At 41.7% G+C, this 24,665-nt stretch overlaps 1 protein-coding gene across 1 annotated transcript in view; it reads right to left on the bottom strand.

Annotated features, from left to right (window-relative positions):
- Positions 1-24,665, bottom strand: part of nudt6 (nudix (nucleoside diphosphate linked moiety X)-type motif 6) — a 51,409-nt gene that overhangs the window by 23,852 nt on the left and 2,892 nt on the right. The window contains exon 2 of the mRNA XM_078405470.1: positions 22,520-22,723. Within this exon, the coding sequence (XP_078261596.1) occupies positions 22,520-22,723 (204 nt within the window). The remainder of the gene's footprint in view (positions 1-22,519; positions 22,724-24,665) is intronic.

Raw genomic sequence — 24,665 nt, 5'->3', positions numbered from 1 at the left:
GGATGAGCGTGGCCCCACCAAAACATAAGATGCAAGAGGTTATCCAGGACAAAGCCTGACTGGCACCCTTCCTACCATCATTAACATTTACTTTGTTCAATACCAATACATTGGTGGTTACAGCATGCAACCAGTACAAAAACAACTGGAAATTTGCAACAGAATTTGCCAAACCTGTAACAAAAGGCCAAGAATTGTCGAACCAAGAGACCATCATCCGTATGTACTGTTCTTAGTCATAAGCCATCCTGACTTGGCAACATCCCCATTTCTTCTTTTCTGGGTCAATTTCCTGGAACTTCTTGCTGAAAAGCACCTATAGCACTACCTTACCACAGGAAATTTAAATACTTTCCCAAATTTAAAAAAAGTTAAACCTCTGCATTGTTCTCATCAAAATCATCAGACCAACCTCTGGAAATTTCTGGAAGAAGGGTTCCAACCTGAAACGTTGCCTATTCGTGTCTTCCAGAGATGTTGCATGGCACGCTGAGTTACTGCAGCACTTTGTGTTCTATGCAAGATTCCAGCATCTGTAGTTCATAAGATCATGTCTTAAGTGATAGGAGCAGAATTAGGCCATTTGGCCCATCAAGTCTACTCTGCCATTCAATCGTGGCTGATCTATCTCTCTCTCCCTCCTTACCCCATTCTCCTGCCTTCTCTCCATAACCTCTGACATATGTACTAAACAAGAATCTATCTATGTCTTAAATATATCCACTGACTTGGCCTCCACAGCCTTCTGTGGCAAAGAATTCCACAGATTTACCACCCTCTGACAAAATAAATTCCTCCTCATCTCCTTCCAAAAAGAACGTCCTTTAATTCTGAGGCTATGACCTCTAGTCCTAGATTCTCCCACTAGTGGAAACATCCTCTCCATATCCACTTTATTCAAGCCTTTCCTTGTGTCTGGAAATTTCTTGCTGTTTAGTTTTTTTACATTTTTTGATTAACTTTGTTGAGATGTTATCCACACATTCAGCATTAGCTTGCTTGATATGTTAATCACCTTAAGTACTGATTCGAGGAATCATTTAACATTATTGTTTACAACATCACTATTATTTGTTTTCAAGGGCTCTTCCTTGCTTTTAGCCACCCTCTTTTTGTTCTAAATATGACAGTATTTTTTTGCATTGATTTATATAATTGTGGAATTGTTCTTTCACCCCCCCCCCCCCCCCCCCCCACCTGGTTTTATAACTTTTACAATATGTTTACTCTTTTTTTAATGTTCTTGGCATTGCTCCAGATCTGTGGTAATATACTTTGTATTCTTTATCTTAAGAGGTTCTGTCTATGGCTCTTCTTTTGGCAAGAACAGCTTTTGCTCCTTAGGCGTATAAACTAGATCTTGATCGCATTAAATCCTATTTACAACACCTGCCACTGATCATCAGTTGCTTTGAACAGATTTCTTCATGTGCTTTGCACAGATTTCTGCTTTTATGGATTACTGCAGTCAGCCTCATCTCAATCTAGAATCCTAACATGTTTCACAATTGTTTCTTTCAAACATTGAACTTGATTGCACTGTAATATTTAGAAAAACTCTCAAGCAATATTGACCTACTTCAGCATCAAGCATGACTTATTGGTTCAAGGGCATACCAATGTGACTCCAGAAATCAAAGTTGCTAAAATGTGAAACAAAGACAGAAATGCTGGAAGAACTCTGTCTGAGGTCCCCTCTATATCCATTGTGCGGCCCAATATAAATGAGAATAATATAAGATCTCATCTTTTACCTAGGCACTTTGCAACCCACTGGAGTGAACACTGGATTTTCCAAACAGGTAAACTGCTCTCTCATCATTTCCCATTATCAGGCTTATGTTCCTTTATCACCCCACTTCTTGAAAACATTTCACTAACGGTCACCATTCATATTCCTTATCATGCGGAGACACAAGGAATTGCAGATGCTGGAATCTTGAGCAAAACACAAGGTGATGGAGCGGGTCAGCCTGACCCACGAATTACAAAAGCACTTTGTGTCTTCCTTATCATCTGATCCATATTAACCTACATGATATTTTATCTTACACCTCAGTCCTCCCCCACCAGCTCTCGTCCTACATGGATAGGACAGGTTTGGTGGGATATGGACCAAATGCAGGCAGGTAGGACTAGTGTAGCTGAGACAGGTTGGCCACCGAGGGAAAGTTGGGCCAAAGGGCCTGTTTCCACACTGCATCACTCTATGACTCTGCATTGTAAACTCTCTACTCTTCTCTCAGTTCCAAGGAAGAGCCATTGACCTGAAATGTTAATTGATTTATATTTTCACAGATGCTCCTTGAAGGAGAGAGCACTGATAGATAACGTGTGGCATTCAGAAGGAAAATTCAATGCTCACCTTCATTAGTCGGACATTGAATTTAAGAGCTGGGAGGTTATGCTCCAACTTTATAAAATGTTGGTCAGACCTCTTCTGCAGTATTGCATGCACACTATAGAAAAGATGTGATAGTGCTGGAGTGGGTAAGGATGAAATTCACCAAGATATTCCCAGGGATGGAGTTTTTCATTGTGAGGAGAGACTGGAGAAGTTAAGTCTATTTTTCCCTGTAGATAGGAAATTAAGACAGGACACGATTGAAATACATAAAATTACTCTGGGTATACAGACTGGATAGATCAGACTGTAGGAAACTATTCCCCAAATCTTATAGTGTTCCCCAAATCACAGCTTTATCTCCCCCTGAAACTCAACAACCGATCAAATTTATTCAGCCTCATGCACTGCCTTGAGGACATAAAATGTTGGATGGCACAGAACTTCCTTCAGTTAAACGAGAGCAAGCCCCCCGACTCCATCAAAACAATAACAGGCAGCCTTGGTAGCCTATTCTCCCTGGTCAAACCTCGTGTCAAAAATCTTGGCGTGATATTTGACTCCGCTTTTAAGTTTGACAAGCAAGTCAACTCTGTGGTAAAAGCCAGTTTCTTCCAGCTTCGTACCAGAGCTAAAATCAAACCATTCCTCCAATTTGACGATCTAGAAAAAAATCATCCACGCATTCATTTCCTCCCGCCTGGACTACTGCAACTCCCTATACACTGGGATCAGTCAATCATCCCTGTCCCACCTGCAATTGGTCCAAAACGCCGCAGCGAGACTCCTGACGGGTACTTGTAAAAGCGACTTCATCACCCCGATTCTGGCCTCTCTCCACTGGCTCCCAGTACGGTACAGAATCGATTTCAAGCTCCTCCTATTTCCATATAAAGCCCTAGGCTTGCCCCCACCATTATCAAAAATCTTCTAACCCACCACTCAATCTCCAGGTCCGTCAGATCGGCCAACTTAGGGCTGCTGACTATCCCGCGGTCTAGGCTTAAGCTCAGGGGTGACCGCGCTTTTGCGGTTGCAGCTCCTAGACTGTGGAACAGCATCCCACTCCCCATCAGAACTGCCCCCTCCATCGACTCCTTTAAGTCCAGGCTCAAAACCTACTTCTATTCCCTCGTGTTTGAGGCCCTCTGAGGGGGTGCTGTAAACTGTTTATATATGTGTTGTTAGGTTTGTGTGCTATTGTACGTTCTTTTTTAGTACCTGCACTGATGTACAGCACTTAGTTCAACGTGGGTTGTGTTTAAATGTGCCATACAAATAAAATTGACTTGAAATCAGAGGGAGGTAAAACTAGAGACATAGATTTAAGGTAAAGTGTAAGAGATTTAGAGGGGAAAGTATGGGGACCTTTACGATTCACAGTGGAATACACGACCTGAGAGAGTGGTGGAAGCTTTGGCTCAATGATTCACAGCTAAGAGATACAAGCTGATGACATCTAAAGAAATTCATTTGTTCAATACAGAAAGGCAGTCTTTTCAATTCAATTCAGAAACACAAGCTGTTCTGACAAATTCTAATCTGCCTATTAATACCCATTTCTTAGCCTGCCGTAAATGTTTTTGAATCAAAAGTAAATACGAGCAGAAATTTCATATTCGTACAAGTACCTTCTTCACACATATTCGTATAAGTATCTTCTTGCATTGAATTCCCACTCTCACAAACTATCAACTTTATGTCTGTGATACAAATCTATGAGTCGATGATGCAGTCTGCTTATGAGAGCTTTACGCGATATTAAACATTCTTCACAATCAGTCAATATAACAGGATCAAAAAGTCTATCTATCTGTGCTCTCTCCTTCAAGTATCTTTCGAGTGCTGCAAATGGTTTCTCTATACCCAATACTCCCCAGGAGCTTAAATTGGTACTTCCAAAATGCAGCAGCTCACAGTTATCTGGATTGAACACCTTCTCCAATTTCTCTTTCATTTTATCAACATATCGAGGAATATCTCCAGGAATATCTATGTTCCAAAATAAGAAAGTCTATAATACATGATCCAGGAAATGATGAATACGCCTCCATCCCTTCTTATTCGAAAACTCAACGTTTTACTTCTGACAGAAGAACTTTGAATACAACATGTGGGATGGTCCCAGTCTCTTTACAAAGATGATTGGATGTTGGTGCATTAGGCAACATTAACTTCCCAATTTTTCTCCCCAAATTAGAACATATTATGATCAGAAATTATATTCTAAGATTGGTGAATTTCAATGAGGCATTAATGCTGTAAAATTTAAGTTTAAATGCAAGATATTCTGTTTGGGTTGAACATCACCAGTTGTTGTAAGGAATCCCTTTATCCCAGCATCAAAAATGACCAGATCATGGTTAATCAGAATCTAACATGTACTTTAAATATCAGTTTCTTACTGCAGTGTTTTGTTCTCATATGTGTACAAATATTTGGAATGCTACCTTCTCAGCTTGCCAAACTTAAACACATCTACAAGCACATTTCTTTGCATCTCGTTAAATTAAAAAAACTAAGCAAACAGAAGTCAAGCCCACCCAGGAGGATTATAATCAATTCTCTAAATAATCATTTTGCATTACAATCTATAACGTAAACGCCATGTAGCTTCATAGATCAGCCAAATGTAATACATTTGAATTCTTTTGATTCATAATTTATTCTATCATAGACATTTGTACATATGAAGTAGGGGACATATTCTTAGTTGATTAAAAAATTTCTCTGAATTTTACATGGTGTTTTGGGGCCTTCCATCCTTTTCTATAGCTTGTAGATCAGAGAAAAATATTTGTAAATAGAATGCATGATAACTGTTTAAAATAAAGTGTAGGTCCTTCAAGCACAAGTGCAAATATTTGCCTTTATAAATATTTAAATTTTGAGTTTAGTTTAGTTTAGAGCTACAGCGCGGAAACAGGCCCTTCACACTAACAGGCCCCCCACCAGCGATCCCAGCACATTAACACTATCCTACACCCACTAGGGACAATTTTTACATTTATCAAGCCAATTAACCTACAAACCTGTACGTCTTTGGAGTGTGGGAGGAAGCCGAAGATCTCGGAGTAAACCCATGCAGGTCACGGGGAGAACGTACAAACTCCGTACAGTCGGGATCAAACCCGGGCCTCTGGCGGTGCATCCGCTGTAAGGCAGCAACTCTACCGCTACGCCACCGTGCCGTTACTTTCTCCTTTTGTGACATATACATTTGTTAAACTTTAAAAATAAAGCAAGTCTTTATATCATAGAAAAAAATAAGTGTTTAACTTATTAAGATCCATTCAAAAGTTCTCCTTGCCATTTATATACAAAAGGAACAGAGCAGTTCTCATGAGGAAATAGTACTTTAATTGAAAAGCCAGACCTTTATTTTCTGAATGCAATGCACTATAACTCATACTTAGATATGGAAAGGTCAACTTTCATAAGAGCTACAAAATATTACTCACAACATTTGGTTTGTTTTTTAAACTTGCATTGAAAAGCGTAATGTATTTTAAATAAACTGTGTCTTCGTATGACTTCATATATTGTAATCGCCTCAACATGGACTATCTCAAAATTCCATGTTGCTGACATTAGTTTTATGATTAAATATTTAGCTCAGTATTTAAGTCGAAAACTTCTATTTTAAGTTGCCAAATTACGTAGATTGGGCACTTTACAGACAGATGGAAAGAAAGTGAGTCTGCTGATTGACATAGTTTGGCAAGTAACCTCAGACATGTTGAGGCATGTTCCACAGCAATTCTCACATCAATTTGTCCCTGAATAAGACACTCTCCTTTCTTCTCAGAGGAAACTAATAAATTGATTTAAATTAAAATAATCCCTAAAACGCTTATTTATGTATATTCAAGTAGTAAGAAGATATATGTCAAATGATTACTCTGTTACAGTTAAGTACACAAAAAAGGAAGGATCATGCAGCTAATTATCGGGAATTAAAATATTACTATATTTGAACCCAGTTTATTTGTTTCCACATTGTCTGGAAAATGCAATAAACACTGAGTTAGGGAGGAGTAAATGGGGTAAACTGCAGAGATCATTTTGTGACAAACATTACTTTTATAGTTATTTCATTGATCCCAGTTCCAACTCTCTGTCACGATTTGTGATTTACCGGCTGCATTGTGTTAACAAATGCTGGGATTAATTTGTTAATTAATTAATTGATTAATCTCATCTGCCTGCACATGATCCATATCCCAGCATTCCCAGTGGATCAAGTGCCTATCTAAATGCCTCTAAAATGCCACCATCGTATGTGCCTCTACCAGCAACTCTGGCAGTATGTTCCAAGCACCATCAGTATGAAAAACCTGCTCCGCAAATCTCCTTTAAAGTTTACCCCTCTGATTTTAAACATATGCCCTCTAGTCTTTGACATTTCCACCCTGGGAAAAATGGTCTGAATTATCTATGACTTAACTTAGCTACCTGACCCTATCTATGCCTATCATCATCTATATACTAAAACTCGTTTGTTTATTTATTTGTGATTGAACTAGAGCCAAAACGGTACACGATAGCGTGACAATTTTAGGCCCACCTTACTCACCGTTGTCGTTTTAATGGTAAAGCAAGTAGTTTTATTGAAATCGGTGTTATATTTTTTAAGTTATTCACATTTTAAAGTTTAAATCTATCTCCTAGGGAGGTGGGAGAAGGGTGGACAAGGAGGGGTTGAGAGGGAAAGGGAAGTGGGGGGGGAGGGGTAAGGAGGGAGGGGGGGTAGGAGAGGGTGCTCCACCAATGCAGGAGAGGTTCCACTTGGTCTAGTAACCTTATATACTTCTATCAGGTTTTCCCTCAGCCTCCGGTGTTCGAGAGAAAACAATCCATGTTTGTCCAACCACTTCTTGTTTCTAATACCTCCCCAAAATCAGGTAGAGTTCTAGTACACCTCTACTGCACCTCCAATGCCTCCACATCCTTCTTGTAAAGGTGTGATCGAAATGCATGCAATGCAATGCAGCCTAACCAAAGTCTTAGAAAGCTGCATCATGACTTCCTGACTATTATATTCAGTGTCCCGACCAATGAAGGTGAACATACCAAATGTCTTGTATACCATCCTGTCTACTTGCGTTGCGACTTTCAGGGAGCTATGAACCTGGACCCCGAGATCCTTCTGCACATCTATGCTGTTAAGAGTCTTGCTATCAACTGTATTCGTTTCCCTCACACACGACCTCCCAATGTGCAACACCTCATGCTTGCTTGGATTAAACTCCATCTGTAATTTCTCTGCCCATTTCTGTAGTTGATTTATATCCCACTGTATATTTTGACAGTCCACATCTCCAGCAATCTTTATGTCATCTGCATATTTACTAACTTACACATTTACATTTAAGTCCAAATTATTTGTGTACATCATGAACAACAGAGGACCAGCTCAGATCCTGCTGAACTCCTCATCAATGCCTTTGTCACTTCCAAGTTGAATTATTTTGACGCTCTTTCAACTCGCCTTCTATCCCATCCCAACTATAAACTTCTGTCGCACATATGTAATCGACACCGTTACTGTTACCTATCATCTGCCTTCGTTGTCCTATTCTAGCTTCTTAATGCTTAAAATACTTAAAATTCTTGCATATTTATACGTTTTAATGATCACTCATACCTATTCACAGCCTCCTGTAGGTCTACAATCCCCATCTTCCTATCACCATTTGCATTTTGCTAACTCCAGCTCGTTAATCCTCTCACATTTGACTTTTCAATCCTCTCACATTCACATCCTCTCTACACCTTTTCTGACTCTCCAAGGCATTCTATAACCTGATTATCTGTGACCGCTTCCTGTACATTTATTCCAGTTTTTTATTTTTTATATATATATATCCAACATTTCCATCTCCTCCCCTCTCTGCGTTCCGCAGAGACCGGTCCCTCTGTAACTCCCTGGTCCACTCGTCTCTTCCTACCCAAACCACCCCTTCCCCGGGCACTTTCCCCTGCAACCGCAGGAGATGCAACACCTGTCCGTTTACCTCCCCCCTCAACTCCATCCAAGGACCCAAACAGTCTTTCCAGGTGAGACAGAGGTTCACCTGCACCTCCTCCAACCTCATCTATTGTATCCGCTGCTCCAGATGTCAACTTCTCTACATCGGCAAGACCAAATGCAGACTCGCCGATCGTTTCGCTCAACACCTTCGCTCAGTCCGCCTTAACCAACCTGATCTCCTGGTGGCTGAGCACTTCAACTCCCCCTCCCACTCCCTGTCTGACCTTTCTGTCATGGGCCTCCTCCAGCGCCATAGTGAAGCCCACCGGAAATTGGAGGAACAGCACCTCATATTTCGCTTGGGCAGCTTACAGCCCAGTGGTATGAACATTGACCTCCAACTTTAGATAGTTCCTCTGTCCCTCCCTTCCCCTACCCCTTTCCAGTTCTCCCACTGTCTTCCTGTCTCCACCTATCTTTGTCCCGTCCCCCTGACATCAGTCTGAAGAAGGGTCTCAACCCGAAACGTCACCCATTCCCTCTCTCCTAGATGCTGCCTGACCTGCTGAGTTACTCCAGCATTTTGTGATATCACCAGTTTTTTATTTTGTCACTGAAAGGTGTGCTGGAGTATTTATCTAAAAACGGTCGCAGTACACAGAAAAGTTATTTTGTTTAAAAAATAAAAATGTTGCTACTTTCATCACCAATTGAGGAGTTCCACAGTGTAGGTTTGCTTGTCTTTATATTTAGGGAGGCGCAGTGGTGCAGCGGTAGAGTTGCTGCCTTACAGCGCCAGAGACCTGGATTGGAACCTGACTACGGGTGCTGTCTGTACAGAGTTTGTACGTTCTCCTTGTGACATGCATGGGTTTTCTCTGGTATCCACCCACACTCTAAGGACGTACAGGTTTGTAGGTTAATTGGCTTGGTACAATTGTAAATTGTTCCTTGGGTGTGTAGGATAGCTTTAGTGTGCGGGGATCGTTGGTCAGTGCAGACACGGTGGGCCAAAGAGCCTGTTTCTGCACTGTATCTCTAAACTAAACTAAACTAAATTTGTACTCTCTTTTCCTTTATCGTACTTTAAGATTTTAACTTTGAAAGTTAAACTTTTAAATATCCACTTTTTGAGTTTTCTTTTTTCCTCCTCCCCGCCTCAGTAAGACAAATTTGTATTGGAGGAAAAAAAGCATAATTAGTTTACATCTGAGAAACAGATGTTAAACTGTGACGTTTGGATGAAGTCAGTTTAAACCATTAATTCATTGTAAACACAATGGGAATTTGATCTTTAAGATAAGATTGACATAGTTTGTAAAACGCTTTTAGTCAATTTATTTAGTTACATATGATATGATATGAGCAGTTGAAAAGATTTATTCTTAGAACAGTCGACAGAGTGGTTTGGTCATGCACAGCTCGCTCAGTCTTGAAGTTCCATTTGGGGAAAAATTACAGGGCAGCAAATCCCAAAGGCAGATAAGCAACAGATGGAATAAAAATACAAACTGAGAGATGGGATGGAAGATGTAGAATTAAGTGGTCAACACAAGCATGAATCAAATCCGGTTTCACTACCCACCGCTGCTGTTATTCCATACCAATAATACATACATTTTTAAAAGAAGTTGAAAATCAAATGAAGTGAAACTTTAGTGTCTCAACACATTGCACAATATAATGTTAAACAAGAAGATTTGGAACTATAGTTTTTATATACAGCATTTTCTTAATTGCTAAGACCTAGGTATCTAAATTAGTTGGAGATAAGGACATCTGACAGAGGGAATTACGCCCCCAAGCTGTGGAATACCCTACCCAGGGCTATGAGGGACGCCGACTCAGTTGAGATTTTTAAATGGCAGTTAAAAACATATCTTCTTATTCAAGCTTTTAACTGATTGTACTTTCTTTGTTCTTTTACACTCCCAATTTGCACATTTTACATTTTTATATAAATCTGTGCTTTATATGCCTATGTCAATAGACAATAGGTGCAGGAGTAGGCCATTCGGCCCTTTGAGCCAGCACCACCATTCAATGTGATCATGGCTGATCATTCTCAATCAGTACCCCGTTCCTGCCTTCTCCCTATAACCCCTGACTCCGCTATCCTTAAGAGCTCTATCTAGCTCTCTCTTGAATGCATTCAGAGAACTGGCCTCCACTGCCTTCTGAGGCAGAGAATTCCACAGATTCCATGACTGAAAAAGTTTTTCCTCATCTCCGTTCTAAACTGCCTACCCCTTATTCTTAAACCGTGGCCCCTGGTTCTGGACTCCCCCAACATTGGGAACATGTTTCCTGCCTCTAACGTGTCCAACCCCTTAATAATCTTATATGTTCCAATAAGATCCCCTCTCATCCTTCTAAATTCCAGTGTGTACAAGCCTAGTCGCTCCAGTCTTTCAACATATGACAGTCCCGCCATTCCGGGAATTAACCTAGTAAACCTACGCTGCTCGCCCTCAATAGCAAGAATATCCTTCCTCAAATTTGGAGACCAAAACTGCACACAGCACTCCAGGTGTGGTCTCACTAGGGCCCTGTACAACTGCAGAAGGACCTCTTTGCTCCTATACTCAACTCCTCTTGTTATGAAGGCCAACATTCCATTGGCTTTCTTCACTGCCTGCTGTACCTGCATGCCACCTTTCAGTGACTGATGCACTAGGACACCCAGATCTCGTTGTACGTCCCCTTTTCCTAACTTGACACCATTCAGATGGTGCCTTCCTATTCTTACCACCAAAGTGGATAACCTCACACTTATCCACATTAAACTGCATCTGCCATGCATCCGCCCACTCACACAACCTGTCCAAGTCACCCTGCAACCTTAAAACATCTTCCTCACAGTTCACACTACCACCCAGCTTTGTATCATCTGCAAATTTGCTAATGGTACTTTTAATCCCTTCATCCAAGTCATTAATGTATATTGTAAATAGCTGCGGTCCCAGCACCGAGCCTTGCGGTACCCCACTAGTCACTGCCTGCCATTCTGAAAGGGACCCATTTATCCCCACTCTTTGCTTTCTGTCTGTCAACCAATTTTCTATCCATGTCAGTACCCTACCCCCAATACCATATGCTCTAATTTTGCCCACTAATCTCCTATGTGGGACCTTGTCGAAGGCATTCTGAAAGTCGAGGTACACCACATCCACCGGCTCTCCCCTGTCAATTTTCCTTGTTACATCCTCAAAGAATTCCAGAAGATTAGTCAAGCATGATTTCCCCTTCGTAAATCCATGCTGACTGTCCTTACTGTTTTATATTGTATCTTTGTTTAGACATGTGTTTGTTTTTGTGGAAAGCACTTTGGGCTGCAATAAATTGCATGAAAAGTGCTATTATAAATACAAGTTATTATTATTATTATTATTAAAAAGACGTCAGTGAATCATTTGACAGCCTATATGATTACATAAAGTGCTCTTTCAACATCACTTGACTGGAAATTCACTTCCTACAGTGATAATGACCATGTCCACATCATTTTAACATTATTTGGAATACTGACTGGGTACATCCCAGTGTGATTCACTCTTGCACACTTGACATGATGTATGATTCACTCTTGCACACTTGACATGATGTATGTGCACAAGGAGTATCTTCAGTCACTGTTCAATATTCCTTAAGGGGAACGATAAGCGGAATTAGACCAAGCTGCCCTGAGAGTAACCATGTTGGGCTATGATAATGCCGAGTTGGATTGAAATCCATGTAAGCTATCTTTAGTTAATATAATTGAGCTATAATCTATATTTAACTTGATCTTTCAAGCTACCTCCACCCCATAACAATAATCTCCCTCACCGATTCACACAACTCACTCCAATTCATTAATCTTGCTTCCAAAGCCCATGAGAACCTGGTCTTGACATCTTGATCGTCCTCTCAAGCCCTGGCTCATGCTGCAGATCCAAATCTCCACAGTCCACTCTCTCTACCCTGGCCACAAATTGCTCCTCATTGTCCCAGCTATTTACATATGCTTCAACCTCACCCCTACCCAGCCCTGTTCTAGTCTGCAGATTCCCCTTCCCTACCCCTGGTCTACAATTTATTGCACTATGTCTTTCTGTGTGTGGTGCGATGACATGTCCTCCCTAAGGTCTGCTCCGATCCCTGTTACTGCCAGACAGGCCAGACAAAGCCTACTACCAATTCCTGACTGCCAGAAAACATTGGCACTCTGGAATGAGCTGAGGCCACAGTCAAATGAGCCGCAACTGGATCCAATTAGTGATTATTAGATCAATTCGCCTGCACCTTGGAAAAGAAGGGTCTCGACCCAAAACGTCACCTATTCCTTTTCGCCAGAGATGCTGTGAGCCGCTGATTTACTCCAGCATTTTGTGTCTATCTGCTCTTTATTAATCCAGGAGTTCCAGACAGACAAGGGGGAAAGAGTGAGAGGAAGAAAGGGAGAGAGGAAGAAAAGAAGAGAGGAAGAAAGGGAGATAGGAAGAAAGGAGGAAAAAGAGAAAGAAAGGGAGAGAAGTCCCTTACTTAGTAATGATGAAGGACTACAGCTATATGTAGACCTGGACCTTCTTGTCACTATTGTCTGTCTTTGAAAATAAACCATATAACGTTAGTTCAACCTACTTTGAGTGTCAGTGCAGTAATTGCCAACCTGGTGGCATGACCAATGCCACAGTGGTTAAAAATAAGCATAGGAAGCTTGAAAGCAAGAACTGGCCACCCTCTAAGGCATTGGACTGTGGACATTGAGGTCCCAACCATGAGCCTGTGGTTGGGAGCAAGAACAGGATGTTAAGACCTGGTTCTCAGAGGTTTGGAGTGAGATCAACAATTGTAGCAAGTTATGAGAGATAAAGAGTGCATGAAGGCATTGGTAGTGAAATACAAAATAAGCAATACTTACAAGGGAGAATTTGTTTGCAGGTATATTAAAAAAGTAGAAGTATCAAGTGAAAATCGCTTATTATTTGGAGTAAATAGTGGATATTCCCTGGTGTTACATGTTTAGAACGTTAAAAATAATTACAACACAGGAAAGCTGTTGAAAGATAACTTGCCAAGTAATATTATTCATTTCGCATTCTATTCTTCCTTTCATTTTACCTTATCATGGAATGCAAATTGTATTGTAATTTTAACACTATATAAATGGTTATCAAATTGATGGGATTCTTATGATTGTATTATATTATATACACTGCATCAGCACAACAAATGCTTAAATAAATATTTAAATAATAATTTCACTCTAAGATCTGGTAAACTAAATATGGTAGTGAAGTCAAAGTTGCTGAACATAGAGTTATAGAGGACAGAAACAGGCCCATCGACCCAACTTGCCCATGTCGACAAAGATGCCCCATATACAACAGTCCCACCTGCCTATGTTTGGCCCATGTCTCTCTAAACCTTTCCTATCCACCGGGTGGCATCAGCAATGGCTGCCTCGCCAACAGTCTGTCTGTCCTCTCTTCTGTTTTTGTTATTTTAATTATCTGTTAAAGAGTATATTTTAGCGTTCCTTGGTTTGTTCCATCGTGGAGTGACGTGGCCTTTCCGGGAGACCGACCCAGCGCTTCAACCGCAGGCGCAGCGCGGACTTACCATCGTGGAGTTTGCGATCCCTTTGCTGGGGATCGAATGTAGAGAGCTCCAACCACGGGCCTGTGGACTTTAACATCGTGGAACCCATGGTCCCTGGTTAGAGACCGATTCGGGAGCTTCAAGCCGCGGAGAGTTTCAACCGTCCCAACGAGGGAGTTTCGATCACCCCGAAGCGAGGGCTTCGGATCGCCTGCTGCGTGAGCTTTGAATGTCCCTACTCCCGATAGCCCCGACCGCGGGAGAATAAAGAGGGAGAAGATTGAACTTTATTACCTTCCATCACAGTGAGGAATGCTGGGAGCCGCTGTGGTGGATGTTTATGTTAACTTTTATTTTATGTGGCTGTGTGTCTTGTTGCTTTTCACGTAGTAAGCTTTTCGCTGTATGGTAACTCAAATTTCACTGTACCTTGATTGGTACATGTGCCAATAAACTGAACCTTGAACCTTGAAACCTATCCATGTACCTGTCCAAGTATCTTTTAAATGCTGTTATTCTATCTGCTTCAACTACCTTCTCTGGCAGATCGCTTCATACATCCACCACCCTCCGATGAAACATTTGCCTCTCTGGTTCATATTAAATCTTGCCTCTCTTACCGTAAACATATATCCTCGTTTTTGATTCTCCTACCCTGGGGAAAAGGCTCTGTGCATTCACCAAATCCTCATGATTTTATATACACCTCCATAAGATCACCCTTCAACCTCCTGCACACCAAGGAATAAAGTCCTAGCTTGCCCTACTTCTCCTGGATCCCATGCGATCTGACCTTCCAGAGCAGCCTACCATGTGGAACCTTGCTGAAGTCCATATAAACAATGTCTACGGCCTTGCACTCATTAACCTTTTTGGTTACCACTTCAAAAAACTCAAATTGGTAAGACACGATTTCCAATATACAAAACCATGCTGACTATCCCTAATTAGCCTGTCTATCCAAATACATATATATCTTATCCCTCAGAATTCTCTCCAGTAATGTATCACAAATGTTAGGCTCACTGATCTATAGTTCCCATGTTTTTCCTTGCAGCCCTTCTTAAATAGAGGCACAACATTAGCCGCCCTCCAGTCCTCTGACACCTGACCTAATGATGAACCATATATCTCAGCCCGGGCCCCTGCAATTTCTTCTCTAGCTTCCCACAGTATCCTTGGATATATCTGATCAGACCCAGGAGACTTAACTACCTTCATATGCCCTAGGACATCCAGTGCCTCATCGAACATAACATGGATTGTCTTCAAGACATCCCCATGACTATCTCAAATTCCCTAGCTTTCAAGGTTTTCTCCACGATAAAAGCAGACGAAAAATATTCATTGTGGACCTTGCACCTCACCTGTGGTTCCACACATAGATGACCGCTTTGGTTTCTGAGGGGCCCTATTCTCTCTCTAAGGATACACTTGATCTCAGCTCCCTATACCTGGCCCGTGCCTCCATCTTTTTCATGACCAGAGGCTCCATTTCTCTCGTTGTCCAAGCTTCGTTACTGCCTTGCTCTTCACTCTAACAGGGACATGCGTGCCTTCACCATCACTCTTTTAAAAGCATCTCACTTTCTGGATGTCCTTTTGCCCTCAAACATCCTACTCCAATCAACTTGAGCAAGTTCCTGTCTAGTACCATCAAAGTTGGCCTTGCCCCAGTTCAGAATGGGTCCGTCCTATCCTTATCCATAACTATTTTAAAGGTAATAGAACTGTGGTTGATGGTCCTAAAAGGTTCGCTCACCATCACTTCAGTCACTTGCCTTTCCCAATTTCCTAATATTAGTTCAAGCTTTGCTATCTTCTTTGATGGGCCCTCTACATATTGCCTAAGGAAACTTTCCTGAACATATTTGACAAATTCCACTCCGTCTAAGCCCCTTCCACTGTGGCGGTCCAAGACTATATTGGGAAAGTTAAAATCCCCCACTATAACAGCCCTTTTAGTCTTGCAGCTGCCTGCAATCTCCTGGCATATTTGTCTTCTAATTCCCATTGACTTTTTGGGGGCCTGTAGTACATTCCCAACAACGTGATCATCCCTTTTTTAATTTCACAGCTCCACCCATACAGCCTCACTGGACGGACTATTGGTAATGTAATCTTGGATTACTTACGTGATATTCTCCTTCATCGGTAAACCAACCCCCTCTCCTCGTTTACCCCCACCTACTGTAAGTCTCGTATGTAGAAACTGTACCCTGAATCATTTTGCTGCCCATCCAGTCCTTTAGTCAGGTTTCTGTAATGGCTTGAACGTCTCAGCCACGTGTACCTATTCAAGCCCCGAGTTCATCCGCTTTACCCGTTAGGCCACTCACTCTGAAATAAATGCAACTTAAACCAGAGTCCTATCTCACTCCCTGTGTGCTCCTGCCTATCCTGTCCACTGAAATTGCTTTTATTGCCTTTTGTACTGACTTTCAGCTTCTCACTTGCCTTGGTCCTGCATTGGATCCCACCCCACTGCTGATGTAGTTTAAGCCTTCCCGAGTAACACTTGCAAACCTGTCCGCCAGAGGATTGATTCCTCTCCAGTTCAGCTGCAACACATCCCTCGTGCACAGGTCATCTCTGCCCCAGAGAGATCCCAGCAGTCCAACAATCTGAATCCCTGCCCCCTCGATCAACTCCTCAGCCACACATTCATCTGTCCTATCTTCCTGTTCTTATCCTCACTAGCACATGGCACGGGGTGAAACCCAGAGATCACAACCCTGGAGATCCTGGTTTTTAACTTTTTGCCTATCTCCCTCCATTCACTCTGCAGGACGTAATCCCTTTTCCTACGTATGTCATTTGTGCCAAAGTGCACATCGACTTCTGGCTGCTCGGCCTCTCCCTTGAGAATGTTCTGCAGCTGCTCCGAGATATCCTGGACCACGACTCACCATCCTGGAGGCAACACACCATCCTGGATTCTCGATTGCTGCCACACCAAATCTCCTGTCTGTCCCCCTAACTAACGTGTCTCCGATCACTATAGCTCTGCCTGTCTTCACCCTTTCTCAATAAAAAGGAGGCAGATTTTTTTTGATACATTATAGTATATGGAGATCAAGTGGGAATCTGATATTGAGAAAGAGCAACAGTAGCAATCACACCGATTGGCAGAGTAGGCCAGAGAGGCTGACTAGCCTACTCTTGCTCTATGCCTCTGTCTAGAAGCTAACAACCTGGATTTCTCAATGAGTCTTCTCTAAGTTATAACAGTAGTTTAGGATAAACTTGAATAATGTCTTCCTCCATATTCATTCTAATAATGATAGAACCAATTATAAATCTCAATTTCAATCCTGCAAGTAGATCCTTAGTAGCAATTTTGGGCACTCATACATTTTTCAATTGATAAACATTCTATTCCACATATTTTCTAGTTGACAGCATCAGAATAATTTTGCACATTCTGAGGTCAGACCCCAGCCTGTTTATAGAAGCAAGAATAAATAAGGAAAAATATTCATTAATCACCTCTCTTCTAGTGTAAAGCAATCCCTGCAACAGCTTTAAAACATTTTTTTAGAGATACAGCGCGGAAACAGGCCCTTCAGCCCACCGGGTCCGCACCGACCAGCGATCCCCGCACATCAACACTATCCTACACACACTAGGGACAATTTACACATACACCAAGCCAATTAACCTACATACCTGTACGTCTTTGGAGTGTGGGAGGAACATAGATCTCGGAGAAAACCCACGCAGTCACGGGGAAATCGTACAAACTCCGTACAGACAGCACCCGTAGTCGGGATCGAACCCGGGTCTCTGGAGCTGCAAGCGCTGTAAGGCAGCAACTCTACCGCTGTGCTACCGTGGCAACCCTAGCTAAATGTCATCGTCAAGTCACGTTAGCCATGAAAGGGTTCAGGAGAAAACTTGTGAGCTTTTGTTGTTCCTCCATTAAAAGGGTGCAAAAACAATATGTGTAGGAAGGAAATGCAGATGCTGGTTTAAACCGTAGACACAAAAAGCTGGAGGAATTCAGCGGGTCAGACAGCATCTCTGGAGAAAAGTAATAGATGACGTTTCGGGTCGAGAGCCTTCTTCATACAAAAACAATATAATCCATTGTTGTTTGCACACCCATATCAGATTGTAGTTAGCTATTATTTTTCCATTTGTGGAGGAGATTTGTACTTTAATCCCTATTTCCTGGAAATGAAATAATTCTCTTCAGATAATTCATTGCTTTCTTGAATTGTGTATGTCAAAGGGCATGAAGGAATGCAGCATGCTGATTCATCTTACGAATTCCTCCCAGTCTCACCACCAATCTCCTGGCTGTCGTTTGGGACTGCAGATGAGACTGAGAATTCCAATGAGGGGTTGAATAAGGTAGCAAAGTATTGAATGAACCAACAATCAGGACATTTAGCATTCACACAGTTAGTTGATAAAATGTATTTATTTACAGATAGGCTTTGAATTTTTCATTATTACTGATTCAATCTTAATCTCCTGTGTAATAACTGTGTAGAGTTTGCACATTTTTTATGTGACCACATCGGTTTCATCCCACATTCCTAAAGACGAGCAAGTTAGTAGATTAATTGCCAACTGTAAATTGCCCAGAGTGTAAGCAACTGTTTGAATCTGCAGGGAGTTGATAGAATGTGGGAAGAATAAAATGGTTTAGTGAAAATGGGTGATTTTGGGTTAGAATGAGCTTGATGGAATGAAGGAACAATTTCTGTGCTACACAACACTATTAGTTTATAGACACTAGAACAAAATAACCAAAAGGCCAACCTGGAATTAATTTTTCACTAATCAAACTGTGCCACCAATGATTGATCACCGTGCAGAATATATATTTAATTTGCTTTGAGAACACACGTACAGTTTCTAAAATGTTCATATTGTTAACAGAATTACCTATTTGTTGTGCATGCTGATGGTGATAAGGGTGAGAAGAGTAAACTATAGGTGGAAATGTGGGGCAAAATATAAGAGGAATTCACCACCATATGAGAACTTGTTGAAAAAATAATTAAGATAAAGTTTGATCTATTCTGTAATTGTTATTATTACTGATTGATTTAGTTACAATTGATAGAAGCTGAAAGTTAATGGATTTCTTGTATATTATATTTAATAACAAAAGTGGCTAATTTTACCAAATACCAATAAATATTTGTGAAAACAAAATTGAAAATTTTCCTCAAATTAAATTGCCTATTCATAAAGCCGTCCTGTGCACTTTGCTGGAAACAGAGTAACTATTATTTTCCCATCATGCCAAAACTTTAGAAAACATGTTCAAACATGTTCTGGACAAACATCGGAACAGTGGAAATGCCGTAAATGCTGCCACCTGCAGTCAGATTTAAAATACACAACTTCAGAAATAGCCATTTTCTTTTGAACTATAACATTGTGATGGAACAGAAGGAGACCATTCAGCTCAGTACGTCTATTCCAGCTCCTGCTGGAGCAAACTGTTGGATTCTCTGAAATGCACACCACCTTCCCAATTTTTGTGCCAGCCTCCCTGATCACCTTCTGAGTTAATGCAATAGCAACTAATTCAACATTTAAAATGGCGGCACTGCCCTAGCAGCTGCCGCTCACCTGCGGTCCATTTGTCTTTGTGTTTTTGTTGTTTTTTGTTGTCTTAATTGTAGTTGTGATGTGGTGTTTTTGTGTTTATGTACTATGTGTGTATGTGGGGGGGAGGGGGAAACTAACACTGTAAATTAGTGTGTCCCTTCCGAACGGAGACCCGACCTTTGTTTTCTGGGCCGTGTCTCCGTTCCTGCTGCGGCCTACCATCGGCCCAACTCCTGGAGCTGTCGGCCTCCAGGGCTCTGGTTCGCGGAGCCCGCGGATCGGACTTACCACCACCGGAGCCGGCCGTCTTCGGAGGCTGCGGGAGCAGCTGCGACTCGCCTTAGGTTCGGGCCGCGTGGATTCCGACATCGGGAGCTCCGGCAGCGGCAGCGTGTTCGCCCACCCCGGATCGCGGGGCTTGGGTCGCGGACATTTCACCGTCCGGCGCGGCCTAAGATGGCCGCGGGATATTTCTCTGCTGGGCGGGGGCTTCAATGTCGGGAGCCACGACCGCCCCGACGTGCAACAACAGCGGCAGCAGCAGCGTGTTCGCCCGCCCCGGATCGGACTTTTCATCAGCGGAGCCGGCCGTCTTCGGAGGCTGCGGGAGCGGCTGCGACGCGACGCGCCTTGGGCTCGGCCCGCTGTGGACCGTCCGGCGCGGCCTGCAACCACAACAACCTGACTGCGGGCGAGGACAGCAGGAGAAGGGAAAGACATTGTGGCCTTCCATCACAGTGAGGAGAGAGAGGACTGGAGGAGACTCACTGTGATGGATGTTTCTTTGATGGATGTTTCTTTTTTGTGTGTTTTTGGGGTTGGGTGGTTTGAGTGCCTGTTTGATGCTTTTATTGTTGGACTGTGTTTTTGGGGGTTTTGGGGTGTGTGATTTGAATGCCTATTTAATGCTTTTATTGTTGGACTGTGTTTTGGGGGGTTTTTGGGGTTGGGTAATTTTGGGTGCCTGTTTAGTGCTTTTATTGTTGGACTGTGGGTGATTGAATTAACATTTTGTTCAAGATGGCCGCGCCGTTCTTTTTTTTTCCTGGTCAGATGTACAGCACTTTGGTCAACGTGGGTTGTTTTTAAATGTGCTATACAAATAAATTGACTTGACTTGACTTGACATCATGTTACCAGAGCAATGTGTGACCAGCATTCCCTGCGATCATACACTGAACTCGCATGCAATAGTCCACATTTGAAAATAGAATAAATTCACTTCCCCATCCTCATTACGTGTAACAGAAGGTGTATCAGACTTCAAGGACACGGTACATCATAGGGCTGAAGTAAGTTTAATAAAGTTGTTACCCCATCGACAGACGTAAAAGGCTGGAGTAACTCAGTAGGCAAGGTAGCATGTCTGGAGAAAAGGAATAGGAGACGTTTCGGATCGAGACCCTTCTACAGACTGTTACCTCATTGACTATATTGCATTACAGCCTATAACACATTCTAAATTTATGATCCAGAATTTTGTTGTTGCAATATTTTTAATGTCCTCATTAATCATTTTTGTAAAGACTCATTTTTTTCCCGTAAGCACCCTCATCTCACCCTGTGTCCCTGGAGAGAAAAGGTATAAATGGCCATGAGGGATGGTCATGTGAACTTTTGTCATGAAGTTAAGTCAAGTTTTCTTCTGCATGCAGCCTGCAAAATGTTGCTTCTATCTGCAGCCATCTTAATCCATCATTTCCTTGGGATGGGACAGAGAACTGTACCCAAATCAAGAAAGGCAGGGGAGTTTAGCAAGCATACAGAAATGAGCCAGCCACTTGGGTGAACTTTGGGATCAAAGAATTAAGTCTAAAGATTAGACTTTAAGAATGTGGACTGTTTAATCCAGTTTAATCTAAAAATGTTGTTTAATAGAAGCTCGTGGAGATTACAATACAAAAAAGTAAACTGGATAGAGGAGATAAATCTGAAACATAGAAACATAGAAAATAGGTTCAGGAGGAGGCCATTTGGCCCTTCGAGCCAGCACCGCCATGGATTGTGATCATGGCAGATCATCCACAATCAGTAACCTGTGCCTGCCTTTTCCCTGTATCCCTTGATTCCACTAATCCCTAGAGCTCTATCTAACTCTCTTTTAAATTCATCCAGTGAATTGGCCTCCACTGCCTTCTGTGACAGAGAATTCCATAAATTCACAACTCTCTGAGTGAAAAAGTTTCTTCCCACTCACCTCCGTTTTAAATGGCCTCCCCTTTATTCTTAGACTGTGGCCCCTGGTTCTGGACTCCCCCAACATTGGGAACATTTTTCCTGTATCTAGCTTGTCCAGTCCTTTTATAATTTTATATGTCTCTATAAGATCCCCTCTCATCCTTTTAAACTCCAGTGAATACAAGCCCAGTCTTTCCAATCTTTCCTCATATGACAGTCCCTCCATCCCAGAGATTAACCTCGTGAACCTACGCTGCACTGCCTCAATAGCAAGGACGTCCTTCCTCAACTTAGGAGACCAAAACTGCACATAATACAAATTACGAGACCAAAACTGCACACAATTAAAATTAGGAGACCAAAACTGCACAAAACTATAAGAACAAAACTATATGAAACATAGTTCATAAATTCTATAAGTGGAATTAGGCCATTTAGCCAATCAAGTTTACTCTACCATTCAATCCTGGCTGATCTATCTTTTCCTCACAAGCCCATTCTCCTGTCTTCTCCCTACAACCTCTGACACCTTTACCAATCAATTCTAATTCAATTTCTGAATCAATTTCAATTTAAACTAGGAATAAGACAAGAAGGGTCAAATTAATGCACAAAGAATGTATATTTTAAAATGATCTCAGAAGGCACCTGCTCAGAGTGATTAACGTATGGATTTACATGGAGAAGTGGAGTAAAAGTCCTAGAATTATTTATGACATATTCTATGGCAGATCTGTAGGTTCCCTCTGGATGGGTGAGTTTCTCAGGTTCCCTTCTTACTGTTCTCTTGAACACTGACATTTCCTAAATAAGAAAAATATAAAGTAAAGTCATACTAAACCACTTAGAAAGACAAAGTCTTTACTCACCAGCAACTCCTACTTGATGTGTCGCATAAGAAGGAAGTCTACTTTCCCCCGTGGCCAACCAGAGTGCCAGCACAGAATGATCCTTCTCTGCATGGTGAAAGGTGAAACCTTGATGAGCTGCAGCAGATATAAAGCGACTCTGGAGAATAGGAACATGTAGCCACACTGCCACCCTGCCTTCTGCTTTCCAACCTACAATAGCATCTGCAAATAAAATAAAATGTCTTCTATTCCATTGAATGACAAGTATCAAGGTGCAATACATAATGGCTCTGAAGAAGGATCTCGATCTGAAACGTCACCCATTCCTCCTCTCCAGAGATGCTGCCTGTCCCGCTGAGTTACTCCAGCATTTTGTGTCTATCTTCAGTTTAAACCAGCATTTGCAGTTCCTTCCTACACATAATGGCTGTATTCTGCTAATTGGCCATTGACCCAAACAATAGATTTGCTTCCTATGACAGATGCTGTCAGACCTGCTGAGTATTTCTACAATTTTCTGTTTTTAGCTCAGATTTCCATAATTTGTTATATTTTGGTGTTATGTTATTGGATTGAAATCCAGAGGCACAGAGTAGTGTTCCATAGATCTATGGAGTTTAAAGCCTTTTAAAGCAGCTAAAAACTTACATTTAGTTAATTAAATAAATCTTGAATAATAAGCTAGTGTCAGAACTGGTGACCATAAAACTATTGGATTGTTACAAAAGCCCAATGGCCTGGGGGAAGGAAATGTGCTATCCTTGCAGGGGGGTGGGGGGGGGGGGGGGGAGGGAGGAGAGGGTGCTGCACCAATGCAGGAGAGGTTTGGGTCCACTTGGTCTAGTCTCTTTTAAAATTTGCACCTCACACCTTAAAGCTATGCCCTCTAGCATTTGATATTTTTCATCCTCAGATTAGCCATTTTACCACAACACTGGCCAGTTCTCTGATACATGATCATAGTTTTCAATCGATACATGTGGTGTTTGTGTATCTAGGAAAGTTGGGTGTACATTACCAGGGGAGGACTTGTAATTCTATTTGTGGTCTTTTTTGGTATTTTTATGGCTTTATTGTTCAATACTTTTAGGAACTTCTCACGGTCTCCTTGTTTGGTTAACACTTAATTTAATTATTTTTACGACAGTATGCAAATTACATGGCCAATACACTCACTACTGATTTTCCAAAGCAACAACTGGAAAATAACAGGGTGGAAATTGCTGGGGAGTCAAGTCATTGAAATTGAAACACAAGGAACTGCAGATGCTGGTTTACAAAAACAAACATGAAGTGTTGGAATAACTCAGCAGGTCAGGCAGCATCTCTGCAGAATGTGGATAGGTGATGTTTTTGGTTAGGACCCTTTAATGCACTGATTAATTGATTAAATATATATTGTGAATTCTGATGCTCTGCAAATGGCTGAACAAAATACATTTTCTTGCCGAGGTTATAAAAGGTCCACCTGCTTCCAGGTCTTCCATTGAAACTAATGAAACAAGTTAAATGATCGAATTCATCAAATTGTGGATTATCCTCATGAACAGATCAGCAATAGGTAACTATTGTACAGGATTCTTCAGAATAGGACTTACTGGTATTTGGAAGAGAATGGGATAATTAGGGATGGTCAACATGGGTTTGAGGGTGGCAGGGCAAGTCTTACTAACGATTGAGATTTTTGGGGAGGTGACAAAAGTGATTGATGAGGGTAGTGAAGTGGATGTCGTCCAATGAAGTTTAGTAAGGCATTTGATAAAGTCTCCCGTAGTAGGCTGAACTTAAAGTTTACAATGCATGGGATCCATGTTGACTAGCGTTTGAATCTGGAAATGCCTTACACAGAAAAGTCCGACAGTAGAGGTGGAAAGGTGTTTTTCTGGCTAGAGGTCCGTGATCAGTGATGTGCTGGGATCTCTGTTGTTTGACATATATAAATGATTTTGATGTAAATGTTGATGGGTTGGTCAGTAAGCTTACAAATGACACAAAAATTGGCAGAGTTGTGGACAATGTGAAAGGCTGTCAAAGGACACAGCAGGATAGAGATCAATTACAGATATGGGTAACTGAACTGTCCTCTCAACAGCTAGAGTGTGCTCCTGACCTCCCATCTACCTCTTTGGAGACCTTTTAACTATGTTTAATTGGATATTATTGG

This window comes from Rhinoraja longicauda, chromosome 1 (genome assembly GCF_053455715.1).
Source record: "Rhinoraja longicauda isolate Sanriku21f chromosome 1, sRhiLon1.1, whole genome shotgun sequence".
In the NCBI taxonomy this organism is placed as follows: domain Eukaryota; kingdom Metazoa; phylum Chordata; class Chondrichthyes; order Rajiformes; family Arhynchobatidae; genus Rhinoraja; species Rhinoraja longicauda.
The sequence above is the reverse complement of the archived record's forward strand: the minus strand, read 5'-3'. Positions and strand labels throughout refer to the sequence as shown.